The sequence below is a fragment of the Notamacropus eugenii genome, chromosome 6 (assembly GCF_028372415.1).
Source record: "Notamacropus eugenii isolate mMacEug1 chromosome 6, mMacEug1.pri_v2, whole genome shotgun sequence".
In the NCBI taxonomy this organism is placed as follows: domain Eukaryota; kingdom Metazoa; phylum Chordata; class Mammalia; order Diprotodontia; family Macropodidae; genus Notamacropus; species Notamacropus eugenii.
In genome coordinates, this window is record NC_092877.1 from 373,456,168 (window position 1) to 373,484,085 (window position 27,918).

Sequence of the window (27,918 nt, forward strand, 5' to 3'; positions counted from 1 at the left end):
ATAGATGGTTATATTAGAGAACTACAGAGAGTCCTAGAAATATTAAAACAATTAGTAGCTTTAGTAAAGTGACAGAATACTAAAGAATCAAAATAATTCTGAATAATAGCAGGGAAAAAAGAAGAAACAGTTCATTTAATATGACAACCACTGAATATATATGAATTAACCTCCCAGGCTCTAAAGGAGCTACATAAATACAACACAAATGCTCAGAAAAATATAAGATTAAAACAATTCTTGTAGAACTAGAGGAAGATCTAAACGACTGAAGAAACATTCACTGTTTTTGGCCTGGTATGGAATTATAGAAAATATGACAATGTAATCCAAATTCCTCTACAAATTTAGTGCAATAGCAATCAAATTACCACAGAGATACTTAATAGAATTAGACATAATAATGATAAAATTCATTTGAGGTATTAAAAGTCCAAGAATATTAAGGGATACATTTTTGTAAAAGTAGAAAGAAGAGGGTTTAATGCTTCCAGATCTCAAACCATAATACAAAGCAATAATTATCAAAGCCATTTGGTAGTGGGTAAAAAAAAGAGAAAAGTAGATTAGTGGAATGTATTAGATAGCTAAAACCTAGAAACATATTCACTCAGTAGTCTATTATTTGATAAATCCAAGAATATAGATAATTAGGGGACTTTTTTATTTGACAAGAACTACAGAGAGAACTAAAAAGTAATGTGGTAAAAAAATTATTTAGATGATTATCTTATAACTTGTGCTACAATATATTCCTAAATATTTAAAAGAATCCAGAACTATTTCTCAGAAACACATTGTCTACACGGAAGAGGAAGGTGACCTTCAGTTCATGAATATAGGAAAAGAAAGTGGATTATATTTAGTCAAGTAGTTTTAAAGATACAGACAATTCTAGCTATGATGTCAATGTAGTGGTTCCCAATCCCCTAGTAGGGCAATGCAAAATGTCTACACATGTGCCAGTTCTTCTTTTTAGAGGAAGATTCTCATCATCTTCCATGTGAATGATATCATTTTAGGTGATCTAAGCATATGCAGAACCCACATTACACATGCATGAAGGTTATCTTTGATTTTAATCAGAAAGGAAACAAGTAGGCTTTTTTTTCAGACAGTTTTCAATAATAGACTTCACAGTCCACAGTTCCATAATTGACTGAAAAAGTTTAGAGAATACATGACCTTTCTGTGTTAATTATTTCTTGATTTCCAAACAAAGCATTTGATTCAAAAGAGGACATAGCAATGCAAAAGTTTTTTCTTAAACATTTTCCATGATTTACTATGATCATAAAAGATTCATTGAAAAATTGACAGAGAAGTTCTTTTCACAAGTGTATGTTTGTAAATACCAATGAGATATGATACAGGAAGATGTTATTGAATTCATAATACACTAATAATGGAAGTGGGATTTCCAGGGCTTCTTAATTTGGAGTCTCAGGTCAATGGATAGATTTCAGAGGGCTCTTTGAATTTGCATAGGAAAAAACCCACCCACATCTTTAGTGTAACTGATTTGTTTTGTAATCCTATGCATTTTAGTTTATGCTTGTAAAAACATTTTTCTGAGGAGGGGTCTTAGGCTTCATCAGACTGCCAAAGAGGACCTTGACAAAAAAGATTAAGAATTTTTAGTACAGATGATAAGATTCTCCAAGATTCTCATCAAGCCTTCAAGCACTGCTGGTCCTTCTCACAATCCATAGTAAATAAAAGAGATGAGTCTAATAATCCACACAGGAACATCCAAGTGAATGGGAAACATACATATTGTTTGGATAATGAGTTGCAGATAGGTGGATGTACTACTGAGTTATTCCACCAGTGTGTATATTAGAAAGTCATAGTAGATGGACAATGAGTTGCTGGGTCCAGAAATTTCAGAAACTAAGAAGAACTAACAAGGATACTGTTTCTCCCTACAGTCAAAACCCATATTTCTAACATACATAATATCCTGGTAATGATCAACCACCTCAATCCCAGAAGAAAAAAAATTTCAGATGACTTAAATGTCAATTAAAAGGTTCTTGGTTGATATAAGTAGAAGTAGGCCATGACATATTACTGATGATTTCTGCATAAAAAGCAACATAAAAGACATTATTAAGGACTTGCATAACTAGAAAAGAAGGTAGATAGGTGCCGTATCAAAGGCAGGGTTATTGGTGCCTATAACATATTGAATAATGCAGAGGAAAGTCTCCTACGTGTCAGGAAGATCTCCTTAGTGTGTGGGATACAGTGACTCTTACTCAAATTAAACTCAGAGGTTTCTCAAAGAAGAAGGAAAAAAGGAATTTATCACAATCTCATGAGAAGGGGCACTTCTCATGAGACCAGGGGTGGTGTTAGCAAGTGAGTGCACCTGTGCAGAGCAGATTACAGCATTATAAAGTCCCTAATGTGGAAGCCCACTAACCTCTCTTCCCATTGACTGGGAATCCAGGTGTACAGTCTAAACGCAAGAATCTACCCCAGAAACAAAGAAGATAGCAAGGATCATTGCTCACTAATGAGGGTTTTTTGTTACCAAATATGGAACTTAAGGGAAGTGAATGAGCTAATGTGACTGGAATAAGGGGTGGTGAAAGGGAAGAGTACACCAGGTCACGTGACTGGAATTTTTGGTGGTTCTCCTCCATCCTGGAACATTTTATTTGCCTAAGGGGGATACTTAGTCATTTTAGTTTTGGTAGGAAGGGTGGGGCTTTTGGGGATTTCATGCCTTAGAAGTCTTCACTGAATCTGATTTCACTCAATCCCTCCTCTTCTTTTCATCCCTCTGAAGACCCCTCACACCACTCTCGAAAGACTGCCTTTGCTAAATCATCCTTCCTATTTTCTTCTCCATTACCTTCGATTGGTATTCAGCCTTGGCATTTTAAGACCATGAGTCTAACTGACCCTTCAGCTTTAGTTTCTGGCCTAATAATCTTTGAAAGGGAATCTTGTAGTAGTCTGGTTATTAGTTGTATCATGCAAGGGAGACAAAGTGGGAGGAGTATAACTCCACTGATAGCTATGAGCCCAAACCATAATAGCTGTTTCCACCAGCTATCTCCGAACCAGGACCACCAAGTGTTACATGATGATGTCAAAGTCTGAACCAGAGTATGAGTCAATTTTCTAGTATTTGTAGTGATTTCTTTTACTGTCTTTCCATTGTCATCTACTTTCATATAACAAGTGGATAAATTTGGCTTCCCATAAATTCTCTTTTTTCTTTATTTAAATTCCTGTTTCCACACCTATATCCAATAAATACCTCCTTATATTCTTTCCCCTATGACTTCTACCCTTCATCTATCTCCCTTTTATGTGAATGTGGGTAGGGAGCAAGGTTGACTGATGCATTGACAAAATACAAGGAGGTAATCCCCTTTCATAAGTACAAATACAGACATTCAAAATACAAATGTAGATCAATGAATTATCCAATCAGAGGTCCCATCTAATACAGCAGTCTGGGGAGGAACATCATCTGATGCAGTTTTCTGGTCTGTATGCTTTTTCAAGCAGTCTTTAGCACAGCAACTCAGCATCTTCTTCCCTTTATCTTCTTGTAGAAATCTAGATGTCTACTCTCCTACAAAACTGACCTTGCTAAAATTTTAGATTGCATCCTAAGCTTTATACTCTTATCACTCTTAAAAAAATCAAAATTGGAACTTTGGCCAATTATCATGTTTAAGAAATCCACATTACAACACAGTATTAACATCTTACATTAATTCATTATTCATTTTCCCCTTCAGTAAGATGAAATTTCACTAAGGAGTCAACAACAGACACCAGAACTTACATAAATACAATAAATAATAATTTAGAACACAGTATATATCACATCATAAAACAATCCTAACTTCTGGTCACATGACACTTCTTTTAAAGCATTTGCAATATAGACCACAAAACATTTTTCTTTTAACATTTACCAACTAAGACAAAAATAATAATCACGGGGGAGGAGCCAAGATGGTGGAGTAGAAAGATACACATATGCTAGCTCTGAACCCACAGCCCATTAAATTCCTGTAAAGAAGAACTCCCAACAAATTCTGGAGCAGCAGAAGCCACAGAACAGTGGAATGGATGAGATTTCTGTTCCAGAGAGACCTGAAAAACTGACCTGAAAGGAGCGTCACGCACCAGACCCAGAGCAGAGCCAAGCTCTGCCTTGGCTGCATGGCACTGAGAGGAGCAGATCTGAGCAGGTTTCAGGGACAGAATCTCCAGTGGCAGCGCAGGTCCCCCCACCTACAGGCACCAAAGGTCAGTTAGAGGGTCTTTTGGGCTTGCCCAGAGGGGAGCAGGGTGTCCCCATGACTCAGGCCCCCTCGGGAGGCAGCAGTGGAAGCAGCAGCAGACAAGGGCTCCCAAAGCAGGCAGGAGCTCGGATCCATTGTAGAAGGTCTCCTCATAAACCCCTTGAGGGAACTGAGCTCCTCGTGGTGGCCCTGCCCCCAACTGAGCAGCTGAACTTAATCTCACACTGAATAGCAGCCCCACCCCAGCCTAAAGGCCTGAGGCTGGGAAGCAGCATTTGAATCTCAACTCCTAAGTGCTGGCTGGGCAGAACCGGAAGCAAGGTGGGTGTGAAGAGGAAGCTCAGAAGTCAAGTAACTGGCTGGGAAAATGCCCAGAAAAAGGGAAAAAAATACAACCATAGAAGGCTACTTTCTTGGTGAACAGATATCTCCTCCCATCCTTTTGGATAAAGAGGAACAAGGCTTACATTCAGGGAAAGACATAGAAGTCAAGGCTTCTGTATTCCAAACATCCAAAATAAATATTCAATGGGCTCAGGCCATGGAAGAGCTCAAAAAAGATTTTGAAAATCAAGTTAGAAAGGTGGAGGAAAAACTGGGAAGAGAAATGAGAGAGATGCAAGAAAAGCATCAAAAGCAGGTCAACACCTTGCTAAAGCAGACCCAAAAAAATGCTGAAGAAAATAACAGGTTGAAAAATAGGCTGACTAAATTGGCAAAAGAGGTTCAAAAAGCCAATGAGGAGAAGAATGCCTTAAAAAGCAGAATTAGCCAAATGGAAAAGGAGGTTCAAAAGCTCACTGAAGAAAATAGTTCTTTCAAAATTAGAATGGAACTGATGGAGGCTAATGACTTTATGAGAAACTAAGAAATCACAAAACAAAACCAAAAGAATGAAAAAATGGAAGATAATGTGAAATATCTCATTGGAAAAACAACTGACCTGGAAAATAGATCCAGGAGACACAATTTAAAAATTATGGGACTACCTGAAAGCCATGACAAAACAAAAAGAGCCTAGACATCATCTTTCATGAAATTATCAAGGAAAACTGCCCTGAGATTCTAGAACCAGGGGGCAAAATAAGTATTCAAGGAATCCACTGATCACCACCTGAAAGAGATCCCAAAAGAGAAACTCCTAGGAACATTGTGGCCAAATTCCAGAGTTCCCTGGTCAAGGAGAAAATATTGCAAGCAGCTAGAAAGAAACAATTCAAGTATTGTGGAAATACAATCAGGATAACACAAGTTCTAGCAGCTTCTACATTAAGGGATCCAAGGGTGTGGAATATGATATTCCAGAAGTCAAAGGAACTAGGACTAAAACCAAGAATCACCTACCCAGCAAAACTGAGTATAATACTTCAGGGGAATATGGTCTTTCAATGAAATCGAGGACTTTCAAGCATTCTTGATGAAAAGACCAGAGCTGAAAAGAAAATTTGACTTTCAAACAGAAGAATGAAGAGAAGCATGAAAAGGTAAACAGCAAACAGAGGTCATAAGGGGCTTACTAAAGTTGAACTGTTTACATTCCTACATGGAAAGACAATATTTGTAACTCTAGAAACTTGTTAACTGGGTAGTTGGTGGGATTGCACACACACACACACACACACACACACACACACACACACACACACACACACACACCACAGAGTGAATTGAAAAGGATGGGATCATATCTTCAAAAAAATGAAATGAAAGGGTGAGAGAGAAATATATGTGGTGAAGAAAGGGAGAAATGAAATTGGGCAAATTATCTCTTATAAAAGAGGCAAGCAAAAGACTTTTTAGTGAAGGGAAAAAGAGGGGAGGTCAGAGACAAACATGAAGTTTATTCTCATCCCATCGACTAAAGGAAGGAATAAAATGCACAATCATTTTGGTATGAAAACCCGTCTTACAACACAGGAAAGTGGGGGAGAAGGGAATAAGCAGGGTGGGGGGGAAGGCAATGGGAGGAGGGAGCAATTTGAAGTCACACTTTTAGGGAGGGACAGGATCAAAAGAGAGAATAGAAGTAATGGGGGGCACAATAGGATGGAGGGAAATATAGTTAGTCTTATACAACACGACTATTATGGAAGTCATTTGCAAAACTACACAGATATGGCCTATATTGAATTGCTTGCCTTCCCAAAGGGAATGGATGGGGAGGGAGGGATGAGGAGAAGTTGGAATTCAAAGTTTTTGAAACAACTGTCGAGTACTGTTCTTGCTACTAGGCAATAAGAAATACAGGTAATGGGGTATAGAAAGTTATCTGGCCCTACAGGACAAAAGAGAAGATGGGGACAAGAGAAGGGAGGGATGATAGAAGAGAGGGCAGATTGGTGATAGAAACAATCAGAATGCTCGGTGTTTTGGGGTGGGGGGAGGGGATAAATGGGGAAAAATTTGGAACCCAAAATGTTGTGAAAATGAATGTTTAAAGTTAAATAAATAAATTTATTAAAAAAATAGTAATCACTATGTGTGCTAACCTCACAAGTTCTTGACCTGATAGTTTCCATACTATTACTAAGAATTAAAGGACCCTAACTTATTGTTGTTGAGTCTGAAATCCTAAGATTAATAGCTTAATTTTAGACTTCACCTCAAATGTTCCCCTGCCAACAATCTATTATCTACCAGATCTGCTATTAAGCTTACAAAACTTTTGATTATAGGAAATTGCTACTAAGAGTAGGGACATTGCAGGGAAACAACATCTTGGTAACTTCATATCCAGTTCCAGACATATCACGTTAACTGGCATTTAGCCAGGCTTAAAGTCTGCCAGGTGTCAGTTGGAAAACTGAGTTAGGAGAATGCCACTCCCCCAACTTTCCCATGAGATCACTTTTTTGCAGTTCATATCAGCATCTCACAGGCTCATCGGCATCATGCATCAATAGCTCAGACCACCTTTCTCACCTGGAGTTAGTCTCAGAAAAACAGTCAATTAATAGTCCCATAAAATCTTAAAATAACCAGCTCCAATAATCAGTGTCAGACATGACTTTAACTTCACACTGGCTAAGGAACACCTTTTGAAGCAAGTCTTAAGCAGCTTGCATGCCTTTCTATTTGAAAAGCAAGGACCTAATTAGATATCATCTCCACCTTATAACCAGACTCAGAAATAGTCAAGTGGGAAAACATTCCTTTCCAAAGGAACACAATGGGGAACTGAGACAGAAGGAGTTCATCCCAGGCTGAGGACACTATTGGCCTGAAGTGTGTACATTAAATGATAGGTTTCACATACAAGTAGTTTACACTTTACATAAGAGATTACAACTTTAAGAAAGTGAAGGGCCACACGACTTGGGTGATCATTTTAGACTCTTCAGCCCCTGAGTGGGTCTGGCGTCACTCCTCTCCTCTCCTAAAAAGAGTTAGCCTTTCTTCTCTGAGCATCTCCTGTTCATATTAGATCTTAAGAAGTCTTTCAGTAATGACTGGACTTCAAAAGGAAAGGGGGATGGGTCCAGGATGGTTTTTGTCTTAAAATTAACACAGAGCTTCCTGGAACCATAAAATTCTTGATCTCCCTTATCTTCCAACCCCCCTTAAAACCTGAAGTTATTGAAACATATTAGCTTGCAAATATAAATTTTTTAGGTGTTTCAAGAATCATATGAAAGATTTTACAAAACATTTCTTCATACAACAAATATCTTCCTCTTTTAAGAACAGTTTACAATTTACCACAAAATCCTCATGAACCTAATTGACAAAAATTACAAGATCTAAAACCAAGGTCTTTGTGTATTTGCCCAAAAGCTTCCTTTTACAAACATACTTTTGTAAATGCTTGATTGATAGCAAAAATAATTTTGGTTAAAACTTCCTTCTTAACAACAGAAATAAACTTTTAACATACTTAGTACTTCTTTAGTTGGAACAGGCTTGAAAATCACACCCGTATATAAAAATATATATGTATTTTTTTAAAAGGATTCTCGTTTCCTCAATATGAATTCTACAACACAGAAACTCTTACACAGAGCTCATAACAGCTTTTTCATCAATTCATCATTAATTTAACAATGCAGTTCCTAATACGAACTATTTAAGTTTACTTAAAACTTAAATGAACCATTACTCATTCAGCTGAATGCATTTCCACATTATCTTGCACAGTATTTAATCTCCTTGTTACCATGTGCGCACATTCTATCACCCTCATCAGATGGAGTCATCTCAAATTTGATTGAGCTATTATTTATTAAATCAAGTTACATGATCTTTCTGTCTTCTTAAAATACTTCCTCACACCCTCATTACTTACTAAAACCATCTGAAACTGACCCATCCAGAACTATTCAAACCTTATTCATCTTTCCAAGTCTTTCAATCTTATTACTCAGATTATCCAGTTCCTCCCCAACTTAACTATCACTGTTTGCACTGAAATCTCTTTCTAGCTTAAATCTACCATTATATAGCAAACATTAGCATTTTCACTGCTTATTTATAGCTAAATATAAGTTTCAAATTATCAAATTTCTATTATATCCTTTTAAAACTATGTATGTAACAAGCTCCAAATTTAAAAATTGTGTAACATTGCATCTAACATAAACCCACCCTTAAGTTAAGCACTATACAATCACAAATGCCAAATAATAATATATTTTCTCTATTATCTTGAAAGAAAGAGAATTCTCAGATGCTGCTTGTTATTTCTTCAAGACAGATTTTAACTTGAAATCATATCAAACCTGGAGTTATAATCACTAATGATAAACCTTTTGGACCTCCTCTTTTTTTTCAAATATTCTTGCTGCTGAAAGAAAACTTTATAACTTCCCATAATCTCTCTTATGTTTACTCTACTTCCTTAAAGAGCTGAAAAGCCATGGATATTCGTTGAATATCCATCTCTTTGCCTAAAATGTCATGCAGAACCTTACTGGGCAATTTTCCAGCTCCCCGCCCCCCCCCCAACCCCCGCCAGGTCCACCAGACCAGATTTCCCAATGAACTCAAAATGGGAGGAGAGGGGGCAACCTCCCTGAGCACATGGTCTAGGTAGACACATGGTCTAGGCACGCACATGGCTATCTATGTATATCCTTATGTATATCCTTTTTATGTTGCATAATAGATATGCAATTCTCAAGATTAACAAGTTTCATCTTCATTGATAGGGAGGTAAACAGTTTTCCCAAATTGAATAACAAGTTTTTCTTTTTCCCTGTTTATCTTTTTATACCTTTCTTGAGACCTGAGTTTGAAGATCAAATTTTCTATTGAATTCTGGCCTTTTTGTCAGGAAGGTCTGGAAATCCCTTATTTCATTGAATATCCATCTCCTTGCCTAAAATGTCGTGCTGAACCTTACTGGGTAATTGATCTTTGGTTGTAGTCCCAGTTCCTTTGCCTTACAGAATATCATAATCCAATTCCTTTGATATTTTAATGTAGAAGCTGCAGGGTCCTGTGTTTTCCTGACTGTAACTCTTCGATATTTGAAAAGTTTCTTTCTGACTGCCTATAGTATTTTGTCCTTCACTTGATATTTCTGGAATTTGGCAACAATATTTCTTGGTTTTTAGTTTGGGATCCCTTTCAGGAAGTGACCAGTGGATTCTTTCAGTCATTATTTTGCTCTCTGGATCTAGCCCTTCTGGTCAGTTTTCCTTGATTTCCTGGAAGATATTGTCCAGCCTCTTTATTTTATCATGGCTTTCTGGTAGGGCAATAATTTTTAGATTTTTTTTTCCTGGATCTCTTTTCCAGGTCATTTGTTTTTTCAATTAGATGTTTTACATTTTCTTCAATATTTTCATTCTTTAGATTTTGTTTGATTGATTTTTGATGTCTCATAGAGTCATTAGTTTCTACTTGTCCAATTCTAATTTTCATTTTTTTCTTTGGCTAACTTTTGCATCTCCTTTTCCATCTGTCCAATTAAAGAATTATTTTCTCCAGTTAGTTTTTGTGCTTCCTTTTCCATTTGTCCAATTTTCCCAGTTAGGTTTTGTGTTTCCTTTTCCATTTGTTCAATTTTCCTTTTTAAAGCACTGTCCTCTTCATAGAATTTTTTCATACTTTTAAAATCATTGATCAGTTTCTCTTCTATTTCCTTCTTCAGCTGTTCCAGGAGAGCTCTTTGAGGTCGCAGCAGCTGTTACTCACTCAGCTGTGCTGGTCTTCTGCCCTGGGCTGCCACTCTGCCTTTCTGCCTTGCTTCTGGTGCCTCAGGACTCCCTGGGACTTTCCTGCACAGCTGTGTCCTGGTGGGATGTGCTGTGCTGTATGCTATGGGCTTTTCCACACCCGTGAAACAGATCCTTCCCATCCACCTTCCAGTCTGTCCTGGTCTGTGAATCTGCCACAGTCTGTCTCCTATTGGATTCTGCACCTCCAAAATTTGGTCAGTTTCTCTTCTTAGAGTTATCTGAAGGAGTTTGTCTAAGAGATTAGGTGAGTAGTTGATCTCACTCTGTCATCTTGGCCCCCCGCCCCCAGTTAGTATTTTCATCAAGAACCAAGTGTAGCCTTTAAACATTTGGTTAGATTCCTAATTTACTAATGTGGTCCTAGCACAGAATGAGCAACTATGCCAAATTTTTTTTTACCTCCTTAATATGCAACAAACGTACAGATAAGCTGTAGACAATTGGAATGAACTCAGTTTTAGGCCTAGTTAATATTCCTCTAATGCAAGCACTGTGTAGATATTACAGGTTTTTTTAGTCCAGCTATGTTCAGGTAATCAGGAAAGAATTATTATTTTTATAATTATTATAAATATTACTAAATATTTAGTAAATTAATAAATATTTTGTGGTTGCTCTTTCTTGGTATTCCCACTCAGGCGTCCCAGGAATGAATCACAGTATTAGTATATTGCCGGTTTATGATTCACTGTGATGTTATTTTCTACTGAACTAAGATACCATTTGCTTAGGTCAGTTTATTTCCTTAAGAAAATTTCTGATTTTATAAATATATTCATAAATATATGTAGAACCCAACTCTTCAAAAATTCTGTTTATTTTTTGTTTTATCCTTTTAACTATTCACCACGTAATTACTTTGTGATTTCTTTCTAATGATCATAGATGATCTAAATGATCATAGAATGACCAGGCTTTAAAGATATATGGGAAAATAATTAATGATTTGCCTTCAAAATTATTTGCCTAGGTAGAATTCAAAGTATTTTTAAGTCAAGTAAGATGTGGTGATTGTTTGGATTCATTTATGAAATAATTTATATTTCATTTTTGGTCCCTCTTTAGCTGCTATTGCCATCCCTTCTGAAATTACTTCCCACTTACTCTCTATGTATCTTGAATATGCCTAGTTATGTCCCTGTTGTCTCCTCAATTAGAATGTGAACTCTTTGAAGGAAGGGAAAGCGTTTTTGCCTCTTTTTTTGTATCAGCAGAGATTAGTACAGTTCCTGGCAAATTGTAATGGCTTAATAAATTCTGATTAACATGACCTGATTTGTCCCCAGAACACAACTTCCTTGACTAATTCAGTTTCACTAATGTGAGTAAATTGAAAGGTATTCAACTTTTATGAATACGATTTTGAGCTTTCAGTTTGAGGTATGGCACAACACTTTTTACTTAATAGCTATATGTTGAATTGAATTGGATGAGAGTAATAGCTTGTGTTTATGAGGAGTAGTTGAGAAGAATGGATCATATAAACAATCTACTTAAAGTCTTTTGGCATTAGAAAATGATTTCAATTAATTGAGTACTGAATCATTATATATTTATTAAGTTCCTATTACATCCCAGACACTATAATAAGGAATATATCTGGAAGGAAGGAAGGATGAATGCTGAATAGTTGCTTATGATGTTGGTAATTGGACTGAATTTAAATATTTTTAGCCCTCTGACACTTATAGGAAGTGTGTGTGAGGGTGCATCACATGGAGACAGACAGATAATATACATAATACAAAAATGATAAATCTTTTGGCAATATGTAATCAAGAGCCAGGTAAGAGCTGAGTGATTTTCTAGCTTCCAGTATTTGACCTGGACTATAAAGAATTGGTAGGAATTGAACAGGAAGAAGTGAGGAGCAATCCCAGTGTAAGAATAGCCTGAGCAGAAGCATGGCAGTAAAGAAGGAAAGAATGAAGAAGGAAAGATGAAGAAAGAAAGGCAAGAAGGAAGGGAAGAAATAAGGCAGAGCATGGAAGGAAAGATACAAAAAAGAAAGAAAAGAAAAAAGGAAGGAAATAAAGAAAGAAGGTAGATAGGAAAGAAGGAAATAAGCCAAATAAGAAGGAAGAAAATAAGATGGGAAGGAAGGAAACAAGTATTTTAATAAATGCCTTCTATGTACTATGTGCTGTGCTAAGCAACTGACAAAAATAATTTCATTTGATCCTCATAATGACCTTAGGAAATAAAGGCTATTGTTATCCCTATTTTACAGTTGAGGCAATTGAGCCAAACAGGTTAAATGATTTGTCTAGGGTCACCCAGATAATAAGTATGTAAGGCTATATTCTAACTCAGGAATTCCTGACTCTGATCCAGGGCTCTATCCACTGTACTTCTGTTAGGGTAGGTGCAAAGAATGATGAATTCACTTTTGGGTGAGGCACATATTGCATAGAGGACAACTGTATACTATAAATTTGGAAAGGTGAGTGGAAGTAGATTGTAAAGGACCAGTCCCATGAATTTGTACATCAGTTAGGAAGCAATAAGGAGTTATTGAATGCTTTTCAAGAGTAAAAGATAATCAGATAAACTGATTTATTATAGCATTTATCATTATAAAACTAATAATGACAATAACTGACATATTTAATATTGTGCTTTCAATTTTCAAAGTTCTTTACATTTTATCTCATGTCATCCTCACAATCCTGTGGAGTGAGTACAAAATGAAAAAGAGTGTAGAGACACAAACATAGACTTAAAACGCAGGTATAAGATGAAAAGAAATGTGTGCAAACAAATTATGAATAATATAAGCAGGAAACAACGAAAAGAGAGAAGGAACGAGAATTAAGAGAGGTTAGGAAAATGAGGTAGAACACTGGAGGGAATGCTGGAGTTGGAGTTGGAAAACCTGATTATGAGTCTTCCCTCAGACACTTACAAGTTATGTGACCATGGGCAAATCATTTAACTTCTCTTGGCTTCAGTTTCCTCATCTGTAAAATGGGAATAATATTAGGACCCACAGGTGTTGCTCTTTGTCTTTCTTTGTTGAAGAGGATCGATAATATCATGACTTGATGTCTTGACTTGTATGTTAATTGGACTTAAGTGAGGTACAGCTGTACAAAGTCATCAGCCAAGGATAGAATGAATTAATATTTGTGAAACATTTTCCAAACTTTAAAGCACTATATTAATGCTAGCTATTATTATTACTTAAATAATCTCATTCATTTTAATATTTCTAATTCTTACAACCACTTTCTAAAAGGGCTGATATTCTTAAAATACATTTATTAAAAGAGATGGGTCGAATCTGAAACTGCTCAGATTAAAGTATATGCAGCATTAAGTAGCATTTTATTTTATGTATGAGGGCTATTTTTCATGAGTTTTGGTGAATGTGCTTTTTATTTACATCTTATTCTAGCAGCAAGTAAAATATGACATGGCAGAAGAGAACAAGACATTGGTAATAGAATTTGTTCTCACTGAACTTGCAGATCTCCCTGAGTTTCAGATCCCTCTCTTCTTGGTGTTCTGAGTGATCTACCTCTCCACTACGGTGGGGAATATTGGGTTGGTTGTACTTGTTTGGATGGAGTCTCACCTTCACACACTCATGTACATATTCCTCAATAACTTAGCTTTTTCAGATGCCTCAGTTTCCTCTTCAGTGACCCCTGAGAAGCTAGTGAATTTCTTAACTAAGAATAGAATTATATCCCTTTTGGAATGCATGGTCCAATTTTGCTTTTTGGTGTCAGTGCAACTGCAGAAAGTTTTCTCTTAATAGTCATGGCATATGACGGATATGCAGCCATATGCAATCCTCTTCTTTATTCAGTGAGGATGTCCAATAGACTGTAAGCAACTGATGATTGGTTCCTATACACTTGGTTTTCTTCATCTCATGATTCATCTGGGTTTATTATTTATACTAACCTTCTGCAACTCAACTAGAATATATTATTTCCATTGTGAAATTTTACAGTTGTTTAAGATTTCCTTTACTGACCCATCCATTAACTCTCTTGTGGTTTTCATTTTCTCTTCATTTGTTCAAACTTTCACTTTTACAGCAATCCTAATCTCTTTTGCTTATGTACTGTCTGCTATCCTGAGGATGAAATCTGAAAAGAGAAAGAGCAAAGCCTTCTTGACATGCAGTGCCCATCTGCTCTCTGTCTCCTTATCCTATGGAACTCTTTTCTTTATATATGTGCATCCTGTGTCTGGCACTACTAAAGATCAGGATGTAATGTATTCCTTGTTTAACACTATTAGAATCCCCCTGTTATACCCATTTATCTATAGCCTGGGAAAAAGAAGGCTCCCTGAGAAAAACAATATAGAAATAGATGTTTCTTAAGTGTGGTCCTAAACTGTTCATTTCTAAGTTTTTGTCTAAACTAATTACAAGATCAATCCCCTGAATGTTTACTCTTTATTTTTTTCCAGACATCTTTACGTCTACCTACCAAAATGTTCAGGTTTGCTCTAATTAAAAAAAAAAGTTATATATAGCTCTTGTTTCTTTTCCTTTCTTGAGTTTTTATCTCACCTTTGTGCTTCCTTTCACTGATAAACTTCTGAAAAAAGTAACAAAAACTATGGACCCAAATCTTCCATTTCCTCACTTAGTCAAGCCTGGTTTTGGTCCTTATCATTCCATATAGGTAATGCAGCATAGAATAGTGTACAAAGTAATGAAGACCACAATTGAAGCCCTACTCGACATAGACTGGCTGTTTGACTATAGTTGCTATTCTTATCAATGGAAGAAGTTTCCTCATAGGGAGTTTGTTATACTCACAAAATCACAGTTCTGGGATAAAAACCACACTGGACTGTCTATGTTAAATTCCTTTTTTTTTTCCATCCCAGAAATGAAGTATATTCCTTGGGAATTACAGAATGGGATGCTAGTCATTTCCCATTCCTGGCAACTGGCTTATGCTCTTTCTCATGCTGTCATCTATTGCCATTATTGTCTGAGACCACATTATACAGATTTCTGTTGTGGTTCATAATCCCATTTGTTTTTCCTCCCCCTTGTTAAAGATACTAGAGTGGTTTGTTATTTCCTTCTACAGCTCACTTTGTAGGTGAGGAAACTGAGGCAAACAGGACTTGCCCGGGTCACACAGCTACTAAATGTCTGAGGCTAGATTTCTATTCAGGGCTCCCTGACTCCTGGCTCAGTGCTATATCCACTGAGCCACCTAGCTGCCTGTGGTGACCATATGACATAAATATTCTCAAATCATCTTCTCCTTTCTTTCTGGTGCTTGAATAAATGTTTTGGTTCTGTCTTCCATGTGGAAAATCTGTTATATTTTGTTATTCAGAATTACACTGCCATATTCATAGCTGTTGTAGGTGCTGGGAAAAGCTCATTAATGCTACATTAAGGCCACCTTTCTTAGAATTTTTTAATCAGTTCACCTGATATTCTTGACCTTTTGTTCTTCCAAATGAATTTTTTTTCTAGCTCTGTCAAGTAATTTTTGGTAGTTTGATTGTATGGTACTAAATAAGTAAATTAGTTTAGGCACAATCGTCATTTTTATTTTATTGGCTCAGTCTACATGAGTGATTGATATTTTTCTAATTATTTAGATCTCACTTTATGTTTGAAAAGTGTTTTGTAATTGTATTCATGTAGTTCCTGCTTTTGTCTTGGCAGGTATACTCCCAAACGTTTTAAATTGTTTACAGTTATTTTAAATGGAATTTCTCCTTCTATCTCTCACAGTTGGGCATTTTTGGTAATATATCTATGTCTGTTTTAAAAAATTAAGTTGATAGAAGAGTTCCTTGTTTAGTAATAACAGTTCTTTTAAACAATTTTGGTTTATTCTGTATATCAAATTAATTTCTTCTCATCTTCAGAACTTTATTCTTGAGAGTAATTCTTCTTGGGCCTACTTATCTTACAAAACATTAGGCTATTGAACCCCATTTATTCTTTGTCTGAATCCAGTGAAATCTGCTCTCTAGAAATCCAGGATATATTCTTGTACTGCTGAGAAGAGCTAAGTCTATCAAAGCCAGTCATCACACACTGTTTCTGTTATTTTGTACAGTGTTCTCTGGGTTTTACTCATTTTGCTCAGCATCAGTTCGTATAAGTCTTTCCAGGTTTTTCTGCAGTCCACCTACTCACAGTTTCTTATGTAGCAATTATTCCTTTACATTCATCTACCACAACTTGATCAGCCATTCTCCAACTGATGGCCATCCCCTCAATTTCCAGTTCTTGGCCACCAAAAAAAGACCTACTATAATTTTTTGTCCATGTGAGTCCATTCCCCATCTTTATGATCTCTTTGGAATATAGCCTTAGAAGTGATATTGCTGGGTCAAAGGGTATATACATTTTTATAGCCCTACAGGCATAGTTCCAAACTGCTCTGCAGAATGATTGTATTAGTTCACAACTCCACCAACAATGCATTAGTGTTCCAATTTTCCCACTTCTTCAGCATTTATAATTTTTCTGACTTGTCATGTTAGCCAATCTGATAGGTATGCTTTGGTACCTAAGAGTTATTTTGATTTGTATTTCTCTAATCAATAGTGATTGAGAGCATTTTTTTTCATATGACTCTAGATAGCCTTACTTTCTTCCTCTGAAAACTTCCTGTTCATATCCTTTGATCATTTATCAATTGAGGAATGAATTGTATTCTTAAAAATTTGACTCAGTCTTCTGTATCTTTTAGAAATGATGTCTGCACTGGAGACAACGGTTGGAATAATTCTTTCCCAATTTTTTGCTTCCCTCCTAGTCTTTGTTGCATTGGCTTTGTGCAAAATCTTTTCGATTTAATGTAATCAAAATGATCTATTTAGCATTTCATAACATTCTGTAATTCTTGTTTGGTCACAAATTCTTCCATTCTCCATAAATCTGACAGGTAAACTATTCCTTGCTCTCCTAATTTACTTATAGTATCAGTCTTCATATCTAAATAATATATCCATTTGAACTTTATTTTGGTATGTGGTGTAAAATATAGTTCTATGTCCAGTTTCTGCTAAACTATTTTCCTGTTTTACCAGCAGTTTTGTCAAATAGTGAGTTTTTATCCCAGAAGCTGGAGTCTTTGGTTTATCAAATAGTAGATTACTATAGTCATTAACTATTGTGTCACTAACCTATTCCACTTATTCAGCACTCTATTTCTTGACCTGTACCAAGTAGTTTTGTTGATTGCTGCTTTACCAAAGAAGAATTTAGGAGCAAGAAGTAAAGCAACTTAGGCTGTCTCTATGGTCTGTACATCAAGAATCCAAAAGATTAATTCCCCTTTACCCAAACCCAGAAACTGGTTCTCATGGACCCCAATTTCACTTATCACCTCTACCCCATCTCTGACTAGCAGATCCAAGGACAGCACAGGCTTACATCAAAACTCACCTCTAAATCTCAGTGGCCCTTCCTTATAACTTACTTTACCATGCTGTTCAAATAAATATCTCTTTCTTTGAACTGTCGCCTCCTAGTTGGCCTAGACAAAGCAATACACTGACAATCCTTTATCAAGTGCCTGCTATGTACCAGGCACTTTGTTGGTGCTGGTGATATAAAGACAAAAGTGAAAATCACCTGACCTCAGGAGCTTACATAGCACATCATTGTTTTCTCTTGCACATAAGACAATTAACAGTCTCACAGCCAGCATGCCATTGTCATCAGTGGTCATGGATCTGCAAGGTGGGCTGCTGGGATTAGAGGTGTCTTCTGTGAGAGAAAACTTTTCTCTGTATAAAAGTAGCCTTCTCTAAAAGTAGTTAAAGACAGTTCTCATGACTGTTATGTTCTAGTCAGCATATTATTAGCACTTTTATGTTACTATTAGAAGCACACAGAGAAAGGACTCAAAATTCGCTCTGAATCTCCCTCCCTCCTTTCCTAAGATTTTTGGTTCCTCTCCTATTATACTTACAACAGCTTTGTTCTCTTATGGTTAACTTCACTATCATATTACAAGCTCCCTGAGGGCAAGCACCACCTAGTATTCTTCTTAGTATCTATTAGTATCCACTTAGTATAATATTTGTTAAATACTAAACAGTTAAGTTCCTTAAAACTCTTAGAGAAGTTACAACTGTAACTGACAGATGATGTATAGTATGATTTTAATTATTAAAACTGGGCATGTCTGATGGGATTTCTGATTAAATCTCATCAGAGCAAATTTGTATCTGAGGAGAGATCTTGGGAACTAATGAGGTATTTCTAATATGTACAGGAAGTCCCCAAAGTCTTAACATAGTTTTGTATAGGATGATTATTCATTTTGAAGTAAATGGAAAAAATATTTGATATTGAAACAGAGTCACTAAATAGCATCTTCACAAAGGAGAGGAACTGCCCTTTACCTCTTGAATCATCTTAGAACATTTAGGTGAGTATGCAGGGACTGTAATTTTTCTCCTCCTCTATTCTTTTCAGTCTCTCTCTCTCTCTCTCTCTCTCTCTCTCTCTCTCTCTCTCTCTCCCTCCCCATATATATATTCCTTTCTTCCTTTTGAAAGCAAATGAAACAAATGAAAAACATTATTTTCTTATAATAACTTTAGCCTTTGTTTATATGAAGTCAAAGTATCCTAAGGAAAAACCCTTAGGTTTGTCAACTCAGACACTGAAGCGTTGTCATTCCATAACTCTAAATGTAGAAGGACTGATTTTTTGCTTTTCCACCAAATATTTGCATTGTAAGCTTTAATACATAGAGTAAATTAAGTAAATTAAATGGATTACAAGAAGAATGATTTCATGAATTCCAATAATTTCTTCATAAATAATAATTTTTCTTAAAATATTAGGAGGTAATTTCTAAAAGCTATAGACACCAAGGAATTATTTTTTCTCCTAAGAGAAATTATTGTGGTCACCACTCTTGAAATCTAAAAGAGAAACATGAAATTCTCACATGTTAAAAAATCATGGAATATGGACAAGGGTACTTTTCCTCTGTCAAATAGAATACACACAATCTTTCCTGTATGGCTTTTAAAAATCAATTTCCTAGAAATATCAACTTGAAAATCTTCAGGAAAGGACTTCTAACAATATTTAATCTGTAGACTCTTCAAAAACTCACTGACTAAGTCTTCAACACAAATAGTGAAATATAGGTTATTCAGTGATTGAAGGTTGAATATATACTTAGGTATTTTTTCATAGCTAAATTCCATTGGGGAAGCAGAATTATCTTCTTTTCCTATTTACTGAGCCCACATCCAGATGTGGGGAATCTTTCTCTGGTAGGATCCAATTTGGGACTTAAATTCATCTTGCTTTAGAGAAGAATCCTTGGTCTCTCAAAGAGCCAAGATAAAACAGTGTGTCTCATTTGATCTTCACCACAGTCTTAGGAAGCATGTGCTAATTTTATGCTCACTTTATAATCAAGAAAATAAGAATCAGATTTTCCCTAGGAAGTGTATATTTGATCATCACACTTAACTCTAATCTAAATCACTTTAAGGAATACTTCTTTTCATTTTATTTCCAAGCAATACAGAAATTAAGTACTTGTACTTCACATAACTTTTCTTGGAGCAAAAATTATCAGATATATTTATTTCAGATCCAATAGTATTTATAATCCATAAACACATTCCTCAGAAGCATTACTGAATCCTGGACCTGTTCTAGGTTTTCTCTATGCCTATGCAGGGGTACAGAGCCCTATTTCTACAGTCAGGAAGACTTGAGTTTAACTTCAGCTTCAAATACTTCTAACTAGCTGGGCAAGACACCTAATCTCTGTCTTCTCTTTATATATAATGGGAATAATAACAGCACATGTCTCACAGTGTTTTTCTGAGCATCAAGTGTGATAATATTGTAAAGTACTTAATGGAATGCCTGACACATAGTGAGTGTTTAGGTAATTCTTGCTCCCCCTTCTCCTTTCTGTTGTATATTTCGGTCTAGTTCGGGTTTTCACAAATAGGAGAAAACTGGAAAGGCATAAGAGAACGCTGTTGATTAATGGGAGGGAATTTATGGCTTATGAAGATATGTTTCACTGATACTATTTGGCTTGATAAAAATACATATGATGGAATAATTTTTTTCTGAAGAAAGATTACTCTTTGTGGCATGATGAGCTGTTGACCTAATGCAGATTACTTAGCCTTGCTGAATGGTACTGTAGTGATTGAGACAGAACATATGATTTTGAATTCTAGCTCTGCTCTGCAATAGCTATGTAACTCCAGACAAATCACTATACCTCATTGACCCTCAGTTTCCTCATCTATAAATTGGGAATAATTATACTTGCCTTACTTGTCTCAGAAGGTCGTGAAAAGGTGCTTTGTACACCTTAGCATGCTATAGGGCGTCCCAAAATTCAGAGTTTAGTTTAAAGGGAACTTTTGGGACAACCTGTATTCTACTAAAATGAGGATAATAATTCTTGTTTTTATCAGACAAAGTTCAATTTTTATTTGCTCATGCAAAAAATATTTGTATAATACCTTGGATCTATGAACTGACAGTAGTGTATTAATTGTTACAAGATACTGAATTCCTCAAAGGGAGACTTAGTAAATGGTCTTTTCCCACAGGCTGTGGCTAGCAAGATGGTATCAAAGGCACTTTGGCAAAATTTCCCAGAGTGGCAGTAAAGCTTCTCACAGATGGATAGTCATTAATTTCCTATATCAGCAGCAACTTATTAGGCACTGGAGGCAAGACAATACCAGTTCCCCATGGGACAGGGATTAGGCACATCAAGGCCAACCCTTAACAGCCAGTGATTTTGCAGGGCATTGTGTGGGGTTTGTCAATCTTTTCCCCCTCGCATTCTTGCTTCACAGGAATAATGAATAGCTTGGTTAGGATGATAGTACAGTGGACCCCAGGAAGAAGTCAATGATCCCAGGCTCCATAATGAAATAGAAAAAGTAGATCTCCTTCATGGAATTGATCTTCATGACTTTGACTAAGCAGACATGCTTGGTGACAGGAACCCACTCCTTGCTTTTGGCCTTTTTTCTTCTGACTCCATTGTTTGACTTAACCCATTGATCCATCCTAGTCCAGACCTGGCACCTTCTATTAAAACCACTGAGGAAGCTGCCTCTGTCTTCTCCTCCAGGGCTCTAAGTATACCTCCTTTGGTGCCCACCAGAAATAAGAATGGAAATAATAATTCCTGTTCTACAACAAGGAGGTTGGAAGATGATAGTTGGAAAACTTCAGATTGATTCACTAGGGATTTATTATTTTTTTATGAAGTGATAGTGATGATAGTGTACTGATCAAGGCAGAATACATTAGATTGAGGTTCTCTTTGAGACTGATTTGGAGTAATTGAGAGTGTATATTTTCACTTGACTACTAAAAATAAATGTCATTGCTTTTTGAGGTCATAAAATGGAATTATATAAATTAAATAGAACTCTGAAAATTTATGACATGATAATTCCACCCATTTGAAGTAATTTTAATAAAAGTTGGTGTGTTTTTGTATTTTATACTGAACACATGCCACAGCTTGTCAAGTAGTTTTGAAAAGCCCTAAAACGATAATGAACTGATCTTTTAAAATTACTACTTGATCTTGTTTCCTGATAATAATTTGACTTTGGAAGTTCTGTAATCTAAGGTTACAAAGAGGAGCTTAACATGGCTTCATTGGCCCATGAGTAGCAGAGAAGCAATTTGAATAAACAGGAAACTGGAAAGGCCCAGAAAAGGAGTAGCCTAGCAGATATTGTGTGGTTTAAACTATTCCCTAAAGAGAACAAGTGTATGAATGTCTAAAGTCCAGAGTTATGAGTTGCCTGTAGCACATAGGTTTTCCTACTGCTAGGCTTCCATACGTCCCTCTCTACAATGCTGTATACATAGGTGGGAGAGTGTGATGAAGGTTTATGGATGAACTGTTATGTACTGTTACATGATTATTTTTACTTTGTCTTCTACTAGTAAATGTCTAATGTTTAAGAGTTAATGATGTTATTTTGGTTGATTTGATTGAATGGGAAACACACCAGTGGGGTGTAGGACTAAGGTTTTGAAGTAAGTGTATAGTTTTCCCTTACCAGAGTTACCTCTATATCCCTGATGGAGTTGGAGCACTTTGCTCCTTGAGGAATTTCCCTCATTAGTGTGGGTGCTGGTGAACCAGCAGCAGCCCACAGTTGGGGCCAAAACCAAGCCCTAAACTACATTTGCCTTCTTAGTGCTTAGCATAGTAGATATAGTAAAACTTCAATAAAGAAATATTTATTAAATTGGGTTAAAATTTATATAGAAATGGCATATTTTTTATTACTTTTAATTAAATTACTTCTCTTCTATACATCGGGGAACCAAGGATGCTTTCTTAGATGTATAAAATAACTGTATTTATTTAAATTTTTCTAATTTTTACCAATAAACAGGTTCCAGAATGCTTGTTATTCCAAAGATAAATTTAAAGAGAAAAATCATATCTTTAAATATGCTATCTAATAAACAACCAGAGGAAAACAACTATAGATTTTTACTTTCTTTTAATCTAGCTTATGGATCCTGTGCAGACATGATGGAAGAAAACGAGACACTGGTAAAAGAATTTGTTCTCTTGGGATTCACCAATCATCCAGGGCTTCAGGTTCTCCTCTTCCTGGTGTTTCTGGGTGTCTACATCATAACCATGGTGGGGAATATTGGACTGATTGTGCTTATCTGGATGAACTCTCACCTTCATACCCCTATGTACTTCTTCCTTGGCAATTTAGCTTTAGCTGATGCTTGTAGTTCAACCGCAATAACTCCTAAGATGTTGGAAAGCTTTATAACTCACAATAAAATGATATCCATATCTGAATGCATGGCACAATTTGATTTTCTTGCATTCAGTGCAACCACAGAATGTTTAATTCTTGCTGCAATGGCATATGACAGATATGTAGCCATCTGTAAGCCCTTGCTTTATCCAGTGGTGATGACTAATAGGTTATGTAACCAGCTGTCAATCTTTTCATATGTAGTTGGCTTTCTTCATTCTATCTTGCATGTGGGTTTGTTATTTAGATTACGTTTCTGCCACTCCAACAAAATCCATCACTTTTTTTGTGATATTATGTATTTATATAAAATTTCCTGTACCGACCCTTCTATTAATATTCTGATGGCTTTTATCTTCTCTGGGTCAATTCAGGTTTTTACTATTTTGTGTATCCTAATTTCTTATACTTGCATCCTCTTTGCCATTCTGAAAAAAAAATCACAAAAGGGAAGAAGCAAAGCCTTCTCCACTTGTGGTGCTCACCTGTTTTCTGTGTCCTTATTCTTTGGCTCTTTGCTCTTTATGTATGTGCGCCCTCGATCACTGCAAGCAGATAATCAAGATATGATGGATTCCTTGTTCTATACTATTATAATTCCTATGTTAAATCCTTTTATCTACAGCCTGAGAAACAAGGAAGTTATAGAAGCCCTGAGAACTTTATTAAAACAAATAGCACTTCCAAAGTGAAATTCTCAAACAAATCTCTTACCTACTTTTATTAATCAAATCACTGCATGATGCAGTAATATTTTGAATTTATATTTTTTAGCATGAAGATGAGTTTCTTGTCATCTCAGTCATGTCTGATTTAATAATTTATGTTGTTAACTCCTAAGATTTTAATGATCATATTGCACTATTCATAAATGTAGCAATCAATTGCAATCTTAAATGCAATTTTCTAGATTATTTAAAAAAGAAAATGCTGGTGTACCTCTCCTCTCATTAAAAATGCAGCTATAACTTACGTTGGAAATAGGTATGCTTGTTTTGACACCCCTGGAGCAGGACAACCTACTTGGCTCATATCAGCTCTGATTCTAATGGGCTCAACATGGTGGGGATTTGGTTGCCGGAGACATTCTGTTGCATGTGAAGTGGTCCTCTGTGCCATTTTACTGAGGAGTCATGAACTCAGCCCTTTTGAGGAATGAACTTAAAGAATTTAAAGAAAGAAACAATGACAAGAACTTATTTTTTGTTTTCCTTTAACGTTTTATGACTTACATTTACATAGCACTTTGTTTTACCTTGTGTTTACATATATCAAAGCAAATAAACTTTGAGGCAATCTGTATAGTGTGTAATGTTCAGGTACATCAGAAATAGTATTTCTTAAGTAGAAAGTTAAAATTGGAAAAACATTCCCCTGATTTAGAGTTGTCCCAGTTTGTTAGAAAAAGTCTGGGTCTTAGATACTGCTGTAGAAATCTTCACGAAAAATTCTAGGTAACTCTAGATATTCTTCAAGTTGTAGGGTTTTTCATTAAAATTAGAATTTAGGAATATTGAATGTTAGTTGGAAAGGGAAAAGAAGTAAAAGTTGTATTTTGTGATATTAAACCTTAAGAATCAGTATCATACAGCTTGAAGGACTTCCAAGATGTGAGAAAGACACTGAAAATCACAATAATTCAAACAATAGTCTTTGGAGGAGAAATTAAATTGCAGATAAACTGTTGGTAGTTTCTATTATCTTCAAATGTATTCTAGTATGTGTTTTTAGGCTATTTTGGTTTTGATAATAAGGTAGTAGCTTATTTTCATTCATTCATTTCTTTATTTATATATAATTTAAAAAAAATTTAAACTGTCACCAAAGAAGAATTTCCATATGTAGAGTAGAAAAGGATTTTATGTAAAATCATGAATATTCATTATTTTTTAAAAAGTATATAATAAATCCCACAGATTACTTTCAAAACTATCCTGTTTGTCTATGCTTCCTTGTGTCCTCTTCTGTGCATTAAAGAGAAGGTTTGATGGAATTTTTTTGCATCAGTATTAATAACCCCCACTTCCATTGATAAAAAGAAAAAAAATCTTAATTTCAAACAAGTAGTTATGCAAATTAACCCCATCCTGTTACCATGTCTGAAATGTATCTCATACTGCCCTCTGAATACTTTCCCTTTTCATTAGTAGATATAATGGTTCATCATAGATAATCTGGAAATACAGATTGTCACTCTTTTGATCATAATCTTTCAAAGTTGTTTTCATTCAAAATGTCATTGTCATTCTGTGCATTGTTCTCCTTGCTTTACTCTATATTAGTTCATACTATACCAGCTTCTTTGAAATAGACTATTTGTGTTCTTTTTTTATGGTGAAATAGTATTACATTACACAAATATGTATTGTAATTTGGTTTACCATTCCCCAATTGATGGACACCTTCTTAAATATCAAGTCTTTTAAAAATTTTGTTTTCACTTGCCACCTCAGGATTAAGAAATTTGTTTTGCTTGAGACTCTCCTTTACCTCTTTCACCCCCTCATTTCCCTCTTCATTTTGATGTATTTACATTAAACTTTGTGTGCATATGTGCTCAACCCTTTTTTGTTTCAGAAAAAAGTTAAATTTATATGATGCCTACCCCACTCCTTCCTCCATGTTTTTATCTTTTATTCTCATGAACCTCAATTTTGAGAACTAGTGCATTCCTCTAATGAATCCCATTTATTCTACCTTATTTTTCCCCTCTTTGAACCAGCAGGATTAAATCAGTTTATCCTGAGATAATCTATTTTTTGTAAAACTCTGTCAATACCTTTATTGTTTGTGCAAGCCTGATGTAGTGCCAATGTGATATTCACAGTGCCCACAGAGGCCATGACTATCACAGTGAAATTTTGAATTGTAAAATACAACAGCCTGTCCACACGGAAGACAAAAGAAAAACATTTATTTAGGCACCAGATAGCCAAATTCATCTTAGCAAGAAAAATCTAGACACAATAACAATGTAGAAAACAACATCATCCCCAATCCTCCTCCTGCTAGGCTTTCTCTAGACCAACTCCCTTGAACTAATCACAAGTAGACTTCCCTTAAATGAAATGTCCTTCTCATACTCACAGCCAGCTGGAGGCAGCTCTCTCACTAATATCCTCCCAGCTCTGCTCTAGCTCCACATCTTCCTGTTCCACCCATTTGGCAAACTCCTCCCACCAGAGGCTTCATGTGACACAGACTCATGTGAATCAGGCTTCTATGTGACCCAGGTAGGCCACATGGGCCTCTTAATGAATATAAAAGATCTCCCTATTTAACTTACCACTACATGACTCCTCAAGATCTTTCATTTTCATTACATAGGTTAGGTGGGTGGAGCAACTGATATCAACAGAACTTTTACTGGGATAGTAGAAAAATAAGCATATAAAACAATATCTTAGGTAACTAGTATTAACAGAACTTTACAATGTAATAGGGATCACACAAAATAAGCACAAAATATCTTAGGGTGGGACTTGAGCACAACCACTCCATCATTCTCCTGCTCAAACGAATGGGGCCCAAAATCCTGGGGTAAGGGGTGAAGGTCTCTTCTTCTATAGTTACTTCATGCTGAGATTGGAAGTAGAGCTGTCCTTGCCCCAAGAGGTCCTGTTTAAAAGGTCAGTTCTTTAGCTGGCATCAGGAGTATGATCGGCACCAGCTTCAGGGGTGACACATCATATTCACGGACAAGAGGTGACATACTTCTTAAGCAATCAGGTATCCATAGGTGGAGGGTGCTAAGCCTGCAGAAAATAAATCTGAGAAGCAAGGTGAACAAAAAGCCAAAAAAACACAAGGAGACAATAACCAAAAGCAGTGTAGATATAGGATCAGCCATGCTTCTGGATTCCATGAACCCACTATCATAGCTTCATCCACTGTTGTTTACTGTTTCCTAAATTGTAGCTTTGGGCTCATCATTCTGGCTAGCAGTATACTTTCTTAATCTGAGGAGTCCTGGCACATCTCTCATTCTTCCTACAGGAGTGATGAACTTGAATATAGTGTTTCAGGGGGATCTGTAGGGGCAGTTCTCATCTCCCTGCTCATTCCAATAATATCAAGCCTCTTTCCTTGATATATTTTATTTAGTTCACTAGTGGGAATGTGATCTATTCTTCCAAAATATACCCCTGGTCTCAATAGAGTAGTAAACAATTCTTTTCTTATCAATGTATTTTGACTTTGAATCTGTTATTTACTCTCTCAAGGAAATTTATCTTTTTCAGTGATTCTCACCATCCAAGATATCAGTGATTCTCTCATCCTTTGAGTGAATTGACTCAAAATGTTTATGACCTCCTGAGAGCAAAATCCTCAATTACCTCCCCAAACACTATGGGGTCTCCCTGATTCTCCATCTTCCTTCTTAGTACTGGCCAAATCTCAGCCTCCTCATTTGTTTCATTCTCTTTCACACTCCTCCTAGCCTGTGCTAAAGTCTGAATCAAACCCAGTCTGTGAACGGGTTGCATTCACTTTCCTATTGTTAAGTTTTAGTCTCCTGTGAGCCCAACCAGAAACAGCTTTTTCTTCTGCCTCCTGAGACCCTCCAGCTTGTTCTTCTAAAGGAGAGTTTCAATGCTGCAGTATAAAAAGCCTCTCATGCAAACCAGCCAACTCCCACAACTCCAACATCTGAACTTTCTCTTCCAGTCACATGTCTCTGCTTTTACATA

At 36.0% G+C, this 27,918-nt stretch overlaps 1 protein-coding gene across 1 annotated transcript; it reads left to right on the forward strand.

Annotated features, from left to right (window-relative positions):
• The first annotated feature begins 22,971 nt into the window (after positions 1-22,971).
• On the forward strand, positions 22,972-23,919 carry LOC140511808 (olfactory receptor 5AC1-like). The gene has a single exon (XM_072621029.1). The coding sequence runs from the start codon at positions 22,981-22,983 to the stop codon at positions 23,917-23,919; it is 939 nt and encodes a 312-aa protein (XP_072477130.1). The 5' UTR covers positions 22,972-22,980.
• Positions 23,920-27,918: the final 3,999 nt, after the last annotated feature.

What these genes read in the sequence shown, in the direction of transcription:
- LOC140511808 (XM_072621029.1), top strand. Translation starts at nt 22,981, where the DNA reads ATGATGGAAGAAAACGAGACACTGGTAAAAGAATTTGTTCTCTTGGGA.